The 14524-nt window shown below is 42.7% G+C and overlaps 1 protein-coding gene across 6 annotated transcripts in view; it reads right to left on the reverse strand.

Moving 5' to 3' along the window:
- LOC122563736 (ephrin type-A receptor 7-like) overlaps nt 1-14111 on the reverse strand; it is a 593437-nt gene extending 579326 nt beyond the window's left edge. The window contains exon 1 of one of the 6 annotated variants that reach the window (XM_043717892.1): nt 13612-14110. In XM_043717892.1, the coding sequence (XP_043573827.1) occupies nt 13612-13693 (82 nt within the window). In that variant the 5' untranslated portion in view covers nt 13694-14110. Of the gene's footprint in view, nt 1-13611 lie in introns of all 6 variants that reach the window. The other 5 variants (XM_043717890.1, XM_043717893.1, XM_043717894.1 and 2 more) reach the window with 5 other exon arrangements.
- Between the last annotated feature and the right edge of the window lie 413 nt (nt 14112-14524).

A 14524-nucleotide genomic window follows, 5' to 3' on the forward strand; every position in this document is an offset into this window, starting at 1 on the left:
ATCTATGAAGCAAAACTGACTTTCACATGTGCCCTGTCCAGGTTAGCATGCCCAGAGTTAACAATCAATACCCACTTACTGTGTATTGCTCAGTGATTAATGCGTGGGTTCCCAGTACATTCATCCCTTTGTGAAAGGGCAGATAGTCTTGGAAATGCTGACGAGTAGGTGCAAACTATTCCAATTGATTAATTTACAGGTTAAATCCACATACAAAATTAAAAGATAAGCAATGTAATGAAGCTTAAATAAAATTAAACTGATATCAGTCCACTAAGGGTTAATGTACACTTACTGTGGTTCCACATTGTACAGACCAATAATGAAACATGGAAAATTCTCTGATGATACGGAGAGAAGATATTGCATTTGAATATCAAACTCGTGGAGTTTAGACACTTTTACTGAAATCACTGCATAGCAGCTTGATCTATACAACTGAATTTATTTTAGAGTTACATGTTTTGAATCTTGTAATGGGAGCTTGTTAATATTTCAATGCTGCCAGTTTCTACGTAAATCTGTCATCAACACAAGTTATCCCTACAATGTTGTTTGCAACATTAAGATTAATTCACTCTGGTTAAGTCAATCTGTCAACTGTCCACTGGTTGGAGTCATGCCTAACAAAGAAAAATGGTTATGGCAGTTGGAGGCCATGAGTTTAGCTCCAGGACATCTCTGCAGGAAGTCCTGAGGGTAGTGTTCTCGACTCAACCATCTTCAACTACTTTATCAATGACCTTACTTCCAATGTAACATCTGAAATGAGAATGCTTGTTATTGATTGCACAATATCTAGCACCATTCACAACTCCTCAGATACTGAAGCAGACTGTGTTCATATGTAGTGAGATTTGAACCACATTTGGGTTTAACAACCATCCTTCATAACACACAGGTGCCAGACAATGGCCATCCCCAGCAACAGAGAACCTATTTGTCTCCCTCTGACACTCACAAAAGCACATAAATGCTATAGTACAGAAGATAATCTTTGGCCAGTGTATCTGCAGCATCTCTCCAAATGAGGTTCATGAATTAGTGCTAATATGCTGCCTGCTCCCCAAATCCTTGTTTTTTTTTATACAAATAACCATCCAACGTCCTCTTGAGTACCTCAGTTGAATTAGCCTCCACCATTAATCCAGGCAGTGTATTCCAAACTTAAATTTTCATTTTGTGAACATGTTTTTCTCATCTCCCATTTGCTTCTTATGCAGATCAAATTAAATCTATGCCCTGTTGTTGATCGTTTATGAGCAAGGACAATTTCTCCGTATCTACTCTATGTAGCTCATTGGTGATTTTGAAAATCTCTATCGGATCCCCTCTTATTCCAATATTCCAGCTAAAGTCTAACAAATGGCCTATACAAATTTAACATCGCCCATGATGCTGAATGCTTTATTAACTACACATGTCCAGCCACTTTCAGTGATCTGTACACGTATGAACACCCTTACCTCTTTTAGAGAAGACCTTGCATGTTTAACTATGTCTGCACCTGCTCTTCCTACCAAAATGCATCACCTCTCCACCTCTTTGCATTGAAGCACATTTGCTACCTGTCTGCACAATCCAACAACTTGTCTTTTCAACGTTCTATACAGTTCTCACAGTTTATAATTCTTCCACATTTTCTATCTAAAACTTTCCCTGCATGCTAAGATCTAGATTATGAATATGTATCCTGAGAAACAAGTGTTCCAATATCTACAGATGGCATCCTCCATTGCGAACCTTCCTCCATTGGTAAATATCCATTGACCATTACTGTCTAACATTACCATTACTGACTTCTCCCACCAGCATCCTATTTCATAGAATTGAAACTGATTGGATGAGGTAGATGAACATCGTAGCTACAGTAGTTGGTTAGCAATTGGGAATCGTGCAGTGAGTAACTCAACTCTACTCCTGAAGCCTTCTGATTATGGTAAACGCACAGGTCAGGAGTGTGACGGATAATACCCCACTTGCCTGAAGGAGAGCAGCTCCAGCCACACTCGAGAAGACCATCATCATCCAAAATAAAACAACCACTTAATCTCCACCCCATGGACCACTTCCAACATTTACCCCCTCCAGCACCAACACACAGTGTCCACCATCTACAAGACGTACTACAGCAACTCTGCAAAGTACTCTTGAAGCAGCCTTGCTAACTGTGATCTCCAGCATCAAGAGTGTAAGGAAGGGGAAGCAAATATGAGATGCCACCACCACCACCTACAAGTTCCCCTGCTAGCTGCACTGAATCCTGACTTGAATTCATATCACTGTTGCTGGGTGAAATTCCTGGACTATCCCATCTGACAGCACTGTGGATATCCCTACACCACACTGACTGCACCAATTCAAGAAGACAGCATACCACCACTTGTCAGGAACAATTAGTGACAGTAATAAATGTTGCCAGTGATGTCCACATTCTGTGAACAAACTAAGAAAATACACTCATATTAACATACTCCAGCCACTAAAGCAAGCTTTGAATATGTTGTGCATCTAAACAGAGCATTCATTGATTTCTCAGATTCTCAATTTTTACATACTAAATAAGTAGATGGGACACATTCATGAAACGTCACTCAGTATCTGCAATGCCTATTAGTCCATTAGATGGTGCTGCAATAGATAGTTTCATCTTAGTGTGATGTCTCTTGTGTGGGATAATCTAATGACACAGCAGAAGCAATTGTATGGGTCATTCTGAGTTTGTATAATCAGATCACTGTTAGAAATGCTGTCTGAAAATGTTTTAATCCACTATCATTTTCCTCAAATGATTAAAATTTCAAAGAGGCATAATAAAAATGGAAATATTTTTAAAACCATTTTGAATTTTGCAATGCTGTGCTTAACTTTTACAGTCAATTGGATATTCATTATAATATTTTATATAACAATAACTTCCATTGAAAATTTCATATTGGTTTATTTGCACTGGACTTGCCTAGGTTTGTGGTTCGGCAGAGGAACGACATGAAGCTATTCAGATTATAATTTGCCAAATTAATTTGTTCATGGTCAACCTATGGCTCGTTTTAACTATATTTTAAACGCTCCATACGCCTTGATACTTTCACTCAATAAAACTCTTTCACATTCACTTCTGAAAATGTCAATTGGACCCCAGCGTCAAAAGCAGTGTTTTACTACACTGAGTGCATGCAAAACGTGCTTCCTGATATTATGTGGAAGATCTCACCAGTACCTCAACTGAATTTCTTCTGCCATAGTTTTGCCCACTCAATCTGTGAGCCGAATTCCACAGTCCAGCCTTTGTATGTGCAAATTCCCAAATGACCCAGGAAGAACCATCTATAATATCCAAATATTTCTCTATACCTCTTGCACTATCTGCTCAATAGATTTGCTTCAAATAATTTTGACCAACACTTGGACAATGTTAAATTTTATGAGAAATAGGCAGAAATAAATGAGGGAGAAAATTACTGCGGATGCTGGAATCTGTACTGAAAACAAGAAGGGCTGAAGATCACAGTAGGTCAGGCAGCATCCGTGGAGAGAAAGGAAGCTAACCTTTCAGGCCTAGATTGCCTGCTGCATTTCTGACATTAGATTCCCTACAGTGTGGAAACAGGCCCTTCAGCCCAACCAGTCCACACCAACCCTCCAAAGAGTAACCCACCCAGACCAATTTTCCCTCTGACTAATGCACCTAACACTATGGCAATTTAGCATGGCCAATTCACCTGACTTGCACATCTTTGGACTGTGGGAGGAAACCGGAGCAAACCCACGCAGATGCTGGGAGAATGTGCAAACTCCACACAGACAGTCGCCTAGGGCTGGAATCGAACCTGGGACCCGGGTGTTGTGAGGCAGCAGTGCTAACCAGAGCCACCATGCCACCCACATTAGAACAGTGATTGCTATTTGAATACACTTCATTGGCTACAAGACACTTTGTGAAATCCTGAGGTTGTGAAGGATGCCATATTTGCAGGGCTTATTTTGGTCTATTTAACAAGATGCTCTAAAGTCTTTGATAATGGAACTTTACTTTGCAGCAGGGTTAATACTAGAACAGTCATGCAAGTAACTCAGGGATAATTATTGTTGTATCCTGAATGTGGAGGAGTTCTCTCTACCCCAACACAAAAACAGCACATCCTACAGTAACTTTAGACTCCTGTTATAAGTCAATTCCTTGAAAGTATTCTACAATGTAAGGCTGGCAAAAGCAATTTCCAGACAAATCATGAGCTGTAACAAGATATAAGGGCTCACCATTAATGCAGTGTAATGATGCTGAAACATGCCAGCAATTTCATTTCATAACTCATTTTGTCCAAATGAATATATTTCTTTTTAACCAAAAGTTTTAAATGGAATGCTAGCTTCTGTGGGAGTTGAGTGACATCTGACAACCAAATAACATAACCTGACAGTGTGTTAATAAATAGATGTGCAGTTTTGAGAGATGGAGTCTTGTGTAAAATCATTTCAGCCCCATAAAAGCAAAGACTTTAGTTATTTTATTAATTTATAACCTTTAATTAAAGTTTCAATTTCCAAATTTCAGTCGGTGGTTCAGTGGTTGGCACTGCTGCCTCACAGAACTAGGGATCCAGGTTCAATTCGACCCTTGAGTGTCTGTGGGGACAATCCCCCTGTGACTCTATGGGTTTCCTCTGGGTGCTCTGGTTTCCTCCCACAGTCCAGAGATGTGCAGGTTAGTTGGATGGGCCATGCAAAATTACATAATGTGTCCAGGAATGTGCAGGCTGGGTGGGTTAACCATGGGAAATGCAGGGTTAAAGGGATAGGGAAAGGGGTGGTTCTGGGTGGGATTGCTCTTCGAAGGAGTCAGTGTAGATTTGACGGGCCGAACTGCCCGCTTCCACACTGTGGAAATATAATAAGAAAATTGTGGGCTGCATACTTTCAGAGTAGTTCCAAGGAGCTTTGACTTTTAATTCTTCAAGTGCAATGATCGTTAAATTAACAAATCAAAGTTATTAAAATAAGCATCTTTATTGATCCTAATCTTTGAACTGAAAATTAAACTTACAGCGTCCAATCAATCATCAAATTAAAGTCAGGGATACTCTCTGCAACACTTTGCAAAATTAACTGTTTCAACTTGAGATTTCAATGCCCAATTCCTGAGGGCAGTGGGATGCTGGGCTGTGACACCAGCAGCAGAACTGTCTTGACTGGCTCTTTCATTCTGTTCAGTAGTAGCCAGGGAGGTTGAAACAAAACCAGTTGGCAATTCACATTCCCAGGCCATGGATGGGTCAACAGCACAGTAGCACTGGCAGAGGGCAGGAGTAGATGCATTCTGTAGGACTGGGATACAGATAGGTCAGGCAGCATCAATGAAGAGAGAAACAAAGTCAATACTCCACCTGCTTGAGGGTTATAATGAAAACTTCAAGTCGATCAACTCTAAGTGCTTATCATTATTAAAAATTAAATCCAACAGACAGCATCCAAGCATGTGCTGAAAATGCTGAAATTAGGATGGTGCTGCACAATTTTCCCTGCTGTTCCACACGCTGGGCTACACTCGTAGCTTTCGGGGAGAGTCGTTCAAATAGATAAAAGACACATGGCTAGGCTATTGTTCCCATAAAATATTAGAGCTGGTCCATTCAAGAGAATTTTGTTCCACAGGCAAAAGTTGGAATTCCTGTCAAATATGCCTGATGCTGAAAATTAACAATCATGGAGTCGCATTCCTTCAGATTTTGATTTCCTCTACAGATTTAAAACAATTAAAATACAGTCTTTTAATTAAAATACTGTCTCTTATCTCTCTTTTACTTTCCTTCACTATTTGATTTTCTGCACATACCTTCACATTAAATAGATTATTTTGAATTTGACTTCCTGGTTTAAGCCAAGTATCCCCGGACAGCCTAGTGCTCACAGGAACACGCTGCTGTTAGTGCTGTTCACAAAATTCCAAGCCAAATCCTGGAATTCCCTCCCTAATGGCATTGTGGGTCTAACCACAGCAGGGGGACTGCAACTCACCACCACCTTCTCAAGCGCAACTAGGGGCGGGTCATAAACCCTGTTCAGCCAGCGATGCCCACATCCCACAAAATGAATACATTTTTAAAAAGCTCACCTGTTGAGGAACGTGTAGCGATTGAAATTTGGTCAGCCAGTGGACCTCATGGAATAAGAGCTCCCTGCATGGACCAAGTTAACAGCCCAATCAATCAATCAGGGAATCCTGGCCAACAGACATGAAACAGGGACATCAGGGGTTCTGTTCACTCCAGGAGCCTGTTCTGAGCTAGTTGGGTCAGTGACATGCACTGTCTGCATGTAAATAAAGGGTGACATGGTAACGGGATAAAGGCCTTCGTGGAGTTATTCCAGAACCTACACTGTTTGCACTCTTTAATAACTGCAAAGTGCAGTATAAAAGCCCACAGGAAGTCTAAATACAAATGAAAACAGCAAGCATTGTTAGTTCACTGCTGACTGCAAAATGTGAGCTGTTAACTCAGTTTGTTTTTGCACAGATGCTGCTTGACGACACGGAGTGTTGCTCAGCTTTCTCTGCTTTTATTTCTTATTTCCAGCATCTGTTGTGTATTGCTCTTCCTACGATTTTGCAATTCAGAGTGCACATATTCAAGAAACAAATCCACACTTTGCAGGTCACTATTTTAAAGAAGCACCAGTTTTAACACTCCAAGCAATCTTCATCCTGTCCTTTTTTCTCCTGCAACCGAAGGCATGCACCACAGAGATAAAACTTCCCTTGTAATACACGTGTATGATATGGGTATCAGTGGCTGGGTGAGAATTTATTGTCTGTCCCTAGTTACCCTTTCAAAGGTGGTGGTAAGCTGCCTTTTTGAACCGTTGCAGTCCATGTACTGTCAGTAGACCCACAACGCCCTTAGAGATGGAATTCCAGGATTTTGACCCAGTGATAGTGAAGGAGCACTGGTATATTTCCAAGTCTGGATAGTGACTGGCTTGGAGGGGAATGCTCAGGTGGTGGTGTTCCCATGTATCCACTGCCCTTGTCCTTCTAGATGGAAGTGATCATGGATTTGGAAGGTGCTGTGTAAGGATCTTTGGTGAAATTCTGCAGTGCATCTTGCATGTGGCACATTCCTCTGCTACAGAGCACTTTTGGTGGAGGGAGTCAGTCAATGCTTGTAGATGTGGTGCTGATCAAGTGGGCAGCTTTGTCCCGGATGGTGTCAAGCTTTTTGAGTGTTGTTGAAGCTGCACTCCTCCAGGCACATGGGGAGCATTCTACCACACTCCTGACTTGTGCCTTGTAGATAGTGGACAAACTTTGGGAGGCTGGGGGGGGTGGAGGGGGCGAGTCAGGTGATGAGTTACTCACTGCAGTATTCCTAGCCTCTTACCTGTTCCTCTAGCCACTGTGTTTATGTAGTGAGTCCAGTTGAGTTTCTGGTCAATCGTAGACCCAAGTATGTTGAAAGTGGAGGATTCAGAGCTGCTAATGACATTGACTCTCAAGGTGTGGTGGCTAGATTGTCTCTGATTGGAGATGGTCATACCTTGGCACTTGTGTGGTATAAATTTCACTTGTCATATTTCAGCCCAACACTGGATATTGTCCAGGTCTTGTCACATTTGAACATGGACTGCGTTAGTATCTGAGGAGTTGTGAATGGTGCTGAACATTGTGCAAACATCTCCACTTCTGTCCTTGTGGTGGAGGGAAGGTCATCAATTAAGCTGCTAAAGATGATTGGACCCAGGACACCACCCAGAGATGTCCTGGAGCTGAGATGACTGATCATCAATAAACACAATTTTCCTTGGTGCCAGGTATGACTTCAACTTACAGAGAGTTCTCCCCTTGGTTCCAGTTTTGCCAGAGCTCCTTGAAGCCACAATCATTCAAATGTAACCTTGATGTCACTCTCACCTCACTTTCTGCATTGTTCTACAAGTTTCACACCATGAAGGATAAGCAGCCTTCATGATTGGCAACCAGTCCACATCTTCAACATTTACTCCCTTTGCTGTCAGTGCACAGTGGCAACAGCATGTACCATTTACAAAGTGCATTGCATTAACTCACCAACAATATTCCTTTGACAGCATAAATAAAAATACCACGGATGCTGGAAACCTGAAATTAAAGCAAAGTGCTGGAGAAACTCAGCAAGTCTGGCAGCATCTGTGGTGAGAGAAACAAAGTTATCACCACAAATACATACCTTCAGAACAGGACTCAAAGCATCAACTCTGTTTCTATCTCCACAGATGCTGCCAGACTTGCTGAGTTTCTCCAGCACTTTCTGTTTTTATTCACTGCCAAACTACTCACCATCCGGAGTTGGAAATAAGTTGTCATTCCTTCATTGTCACTGGATTAAAAGTCTAGAAATCCCTCCATAATCAGCACTGTAGCTGTCCCACCAGCCCAAAAACTGCAAAGGTTCAAAAGGCAGCTTACTGACTTCTGTAGGGCACTGAGAGATGGGCATTAAACAATGGTCCAGCCAATAATGCCCACACCTCATTAACATTTTTTCTGTAATTGCCTCATGGTAAATGTCAGTATTAGCAAACAGGAAGAGATAGAGGTCAATCCATTCCCAGGAATGTCTAATCCAATATTCACTCTCAAAACTTCCAACCAAAGGTGGTTTGATAATGATGAAAGACAGGACTTGTGAGAGTGTTCTCTATACCTCCTGGGCCAAGGGACATTCAGCGCCCTTAATGGTAGTGGGACTGAGATTAGCTCTCTAACAGCTAGCAAGGATCAGATATTACATTGTCCTGATCGACAGAGATTGGGTCTGCAGTCCACAATACAATTTCCAAACTGAACAACAACCTTCTGATATATTTGTCTTCTAGCCACATTTATTTAATCTCCAGTACTGCAAAATCCAGATGCAAGGACAGATAGTACGAGAAACACTGTCCTCTCTCAACTGAAATCTAGCCTTCGGGCCAGAACAGATGATCACAGAATGTTTAGTCCATTTCTGTCTCATTTAATTATAATTGACTGGATATCTAACATTAATTACATCAATACTGTGTACAAATTATTAATAAAAGTAGCCATCAAAACAAAATTAATAAGGCAAAGACATCGCACATTTCATAACCTCAAGACTTTACAAAACACTTTCCAGCTAATGAAATACATACGAAATGTAGTCACCGTGTATGAAATTCAGCAATCCATTTCCAGGCTGTAAGCAGCAACAAACAACATAATAAATAGGATCATATGTTTTTTGGCATTAAATGGAAAATGTACGTTGGCTAGGATATTGGTGGGGGGTGGGGGGTCTGGTCTTCTTTGAACAGCACCACAAGATCATTTCCATCTAGCCGGGAGAGCTTAATCTTTACCCTGGCACTGCAGAGTTCTCTCACTACTTCACTGCCAAGTGTTAGCCAGGATCACATCACGTTTTTGGAGTGGGACTTGAAGCTATGACCTCCTGACTGAGAAGCAAGATCACTTTCCTTAGAAACAAGGTTGACATGTTAAGAGGGCATTTAGACGAACACTTGGGGAAAAAAGAAAATTATTTAGGCAAATGGAAAACATGGGGGGGGGGGGGGAATGAATTTTAATGCCTAGGTCAGAGTTGGAGCTAACAGTGGCACAGGTACCTCTGATGAAATGTCTTTGATTTATTATTTTCCAATGACATAGAAAGAACGAACAGCTGAAAATATGTGGACTGAAAAAATATGCAAGTGAGAATAAACTGAGCAAGTGAAACTGACAATTTGTGTAACCACTGCCTCTTGGGGAAAAAGGAATGCATTACTGGAACAAGTCAATAGCACAGATGCAAAACAGTCTGAAACATGCAAAGCTGAGAACTATGACGCAGGGCAAATGCTGCATATATTCAGAAGGAAGCTATGGGAAACACAGGGCAGCCACTGGGCAGGAAGGATCTTCAGCATCTAATCCACATCATTTAGTTCATGTTGGAAATCCATTAGGACCATCTGGTCAAATGCAAAGATGCTAATATAGCACTGTCCACAAACCAGTAGCAGTGTGACCAATGTATCGGTTCTTCAATCACATCAAGTCCGATCAGTTCTAACCATAGGGAAAGACGAAATGGGGCTCGGGCTATTTTCTTTACTGCTGGTCTTGAAGCGTTTGGTGGAATAATTTCCCACTTGTCAGAGAATCCCAAAGTAGGGGACTCAACATTGGAGAATCAATAATAAACCCAACAAAGAAACAGAAATCTCTTTGCCAAGACATTAGTGAAAATATGGCTCTTGTCCCCACAAAAAGTGGTCAATGCAGAAAGCATGAATGCTTTTAAGGGGAAGTTTGATAATTACATTGGGAGAAAGGAACAAAAAAGAAAGGCCATTAGAAATCATAAAATGGTTACTGTTTAAAAAAGGCCACACTGCCCATTGTGTCCGTGCTAGCCCTCTGCACACAACAATTCATCTTGTGCTGTTCCCCAACTTCTTCCCATGGCTCTGCACAAATTTCCTTTGCAGATAATGATCCAATTCCCCTTTGAAAGCCTTAATTGACTCTGCCTCCATCACAGTCTCAGACTGTGCAGGCCAGACTCTTAACCACTCACATCATTTAAAGAAATTGTGTTGACATTGCTTCTCCTGTCAATTTGTTTAATTGTATTCCCTCTGCCCTTCAATCCTTCCATCAAACAGGAACTTGATTCTTGCCATTTATCCTGTCCTCATGATTTTGAATATCTCAATCAAATTACTTCTCACCTTTCTCTCCAAATAAAAAAGTCATATTTTCTCCAAATCTATGCATGGATCTGAAGTTTGACATTGCTGCATCCAAGCTCATGAACCTTTCTTTGATGGATTTGCATCCTTCCTGTAAAGCAGTGCCCAGCGCTGGTCAAAAGCCTTGAGCTGAGTCAATCAAATGCCAAAATGGGGCTTGAAATCATAACTCTAAGATTCCCATTATCTACGTACTAACTGCGGTAGGAGAAAGTGAGGACTGCAGATGCTGGAGATCAGAGGTGAAAATGTGTTGCTGGAAAAGCGCAACACTAACTGCGGTAGCCAGATTGTGTAGGGTGATATGGCGAGAGAAGAGGAAGGAGTGAGGACTATGTACACACTGCTGGGCCGAATGTGTGCAAATCTGTTTTCATTCATGTTAGCGTAGCAATAGGATCATTCAGAGCATGCTGATGAGGAACAGCTTTTGTGCAATCTGCACACAAAGTGGACAACTTACATGTACCTATATTATATTGGTACAACTCTTTTCCAGCAGTGAGAGACTATTAGGAGATGATGCTGCAACCAGCATGAAGCTGAATTTGGAAAGCTTAATATGAACAGCCTTTCACCAAAAGCTATTTTGCTGCATTCATTTAAGCTAGTGAAGAGCTACAGGGACAATGAAGTCTTTCCAAAGTCAAACAATAAATATCGCAGCAGGCAGAGTTCTGCAGGTGCACTTAGCTGCCAGCAGAGATCTCAGCTTGTGTTTCAGCTTGCCAAACGTGGGCCGGTGGGCACACCACTCAGCACGGCCAACGCGGGCCAGTGGGCACACCGCTCAGCACAGCCAACGCGGGCCAGTGGGCACACCGCTCAGCTCACTGGCACAGGGTTGTGAACTTGCAGTTTAGCACACAGAATCCGAGCCAGGTCCGGTATGTCCTATTTGTTTACCCTTCCTGGAAAATCCTCCCCATCGCCATCCTCCAACCAACAGCAGAGATAAAGCAGGGGCTGTTCACTGTACGTTAGTGTGTATCTGGTGGTAGTTGAAACATTTTCACCTCAAGTGCTGATCATTGGAGCCCTGGTGAGACTTCTCTAAGTACTTCCACAGTATTTTGATTAACAAATCCGAAATAACACTGCGGGCACCAGCTTAAAGCAACAGAAGATAATTAGTTGATGATGGTCGGTAAACAAAGTAACTCATATCCTCAACAAAAAAACTAAAGAACTGCAGTTGCTGGAAATTGCTGGAAAAGCTCAGCTGGTCTGGCAGCATCCGTGGAGGGAAATCGGAGTTAACGCTTCGGGACCAGTGACTGTTTACAGTACTGTTTTCACTGTTTACTCTCCACTGATGTAGCCAGGCCAGCTGAGTTTTTTAACAGCAATTTCTGTTTTTATTTATTAAAGTTTTATTCTAGCCGCCTCCAGTTCTTAATAATAAAAACACCCTGAGATACATCAAACACGAAGCATTTGATATGGGTGTCTGACTAGAATATTCTCTATTCTGAGGCAGTCTGGTAAAAGGATGTGGGAATGGACATTTTTTTGGGGGGGGGGGGGGGGGAGCACGGAAGTTGGTTGTTCGTTCGTTAAATGTCCGGAGACAGAAAACTTGACTCCCTGTGCTAGTTCGAAAGATTTCCTCGGCAAAGTTCCCTCACCCCCTTAGTTGTAATGGATGCTCGCTGCGTTTGAAAATGACACAAAGTGTAATTGGAACACTAACATCTCAGCTTTGCTCGCTTCTAGGATCTCTTTATCGCTGGTGGCTATCAGCACCTGTCTCCTCTTTTTTTTTTCCCCGGGTTGTTTGCCCAGACTGATGGATCACAGCTTATTCTCCATAACACTCCGCTTCCCAACTCGACATGGAATGAAATGCATTTCCCCAACACCACCTAAGTACGCTGGGTCAAATCATGAACACTCGGGTCCAGGAAATTATGGCTCAATGGTTCAATCTGTCAGTCTTCAGGGGAAGGCAGTGCCTGTGAAGGAATTTTGCCAAGCAATGTATGTTTCTCTCCTGGTATAAGATGAAGCGGGGTGGATTACTATCTCGTTCCTCATCCATTCATAAACCAATTCTCAAATCTAATGGCCACTCGGAAACAAAGAAATTATTTACATGATGTGCATTCTCACAAGCCACCTCTGGTCGGAAAGAAAGAGCAGGGAAGTTTCAGATTTAACCCTTTCTAGCAACCGGCACACATTAGAGAACCTTGTCCCTGGCTCGTTTTTGCATCAGATGACACTGGGAAAACAATTGCCCATCAACATCTCTGCACATTACCTTTTCCTCTCTCTCTATGTTAAGTATCGCTCCAGTGTACAGCGCGAGGCTACAAACTGGCGATGCAAATCTCCCCAAAAAGGTTGTGAGACGGTGTGCCCGAGCTGTCTGTGACCGAGGAACCAGCGATGACAGTATTCAGGAGTGGGGAGATGGTGTAGAATAGAGGAAATGAGTGTTCGTTAAAGCAGGACAAGCTCGCCATCTGCTCAAATGCTGGGGGGGGGGGGGGGACCTTCGGAGTGCATGCTCGCTGGGACACACACACAGGGACTGAAACCAGGTCAAAACAGTTTTATTGTTGACAACAGAGTGCAAGCCCCTCTAAACCAACCTGACCTGTTCAGCAAAACATAACAGAGCTGGGGGAATAGGAGCGAGAGGGAAGGTGGGAGAGGTCAAACCTTCACCCCTAAAGTCCCAATCAGACTCCACTGCCAGGACACTGCGGGCGGATCATTCAACCACTCAGCCCTGGACCCAAGCGCTCTTCCCTCACCTCCCCATGAACTGCGCCCCCGCCCCACTTCCTCTGCAGCCCCTTCCCTTTCCCCGCCCGCCCCGGGACAGGGCTCCAAGCGGTTGCTCACCTTCGTTAGCAGCGCTCCGGTGACTATGCAGGAGAAAGTTCAGGAGGACGAGGCGGCAGAAGCGCAGGCGAGCTAAAGTCATTTTCAAATTCCTGTCCCGGCACCTCTCCTCCTGCACCAGGTTCTCTCCAACTCTCACTGTTGCATTCGTACTGTCATGTTGTATTTCCTGTGTTAGCTCAAGCTGGGCTCTGCTTCCCTCACCGCCACCCTACCTTGTTCTTATCTTTTATTATATTCCAGCATCTGCTCCAATATCAACAGCGAACTGCAACCAGTGTCGGGTCCAGAGAGAGAGGGGGGTGGGCAGCTCATTGATTGACAGCTTCAGAAACCAGTGGAAATCCAAAGCAAACATTTGCTGTGTCGCTGAGAGATTTTATTGACAGGGGGTCGCCCACTCAATGAATTGCTTCTGTAAACTAAGGCGGACCAATTGACAGAAACAGCCAATGAGCCGAGAAGGCGTGGTCCGCTTTCCAATAGGTCCTGCCCTTTCACATTGAACTGAGCATAAATTGATAATAATTATTGTTTGTGACTGTTCTTTAATGTTTCACATTCAAGTTGCTAATTTCAGTTCCATCCAGTCGTTCACACATTTTCAAATCTGTCCCTTTTCCCAGTTTGAGTGTAAATATTCGGTTTACGTGCTAAAGCGCTGAGATGTTAAAATGTTTGAATCAACTTTGAATGAACATTATTGCACAGCTCTGAACCCGGGTTTCCCGTCTCAGACAACTATCACTGCACCACAGAAATTCTCTAAATCTTGAGAACTGAATCCAAAAGATGAATGTTTAATCGAAGGTGCGGTATAATATTGTGTCATTGTTGGTAAACTGTCAGAATTCGTCACTTGCAACCAAATTGGGAAACATTTAGCAGCGCCCGGTCCAAGTAGCTCATTCTC

The sequence above is a fragment of the Chiloscyllium plagiosum genome, chromosome 27 (genome assembly GCF_004010195.1).
Source record: "Chiloscyllium plagiosum isolate BGI_BamShark_2017 chromosome 27, ASM401019v2, whole genome shotgun sequence".
NCBI lineage: Eukaryota > Metazoa > Chordata > Chondrichthyes > Orectolobiformes > Hemiscylliidae > Chiloscyllium > Chiloscyllium plagiosum.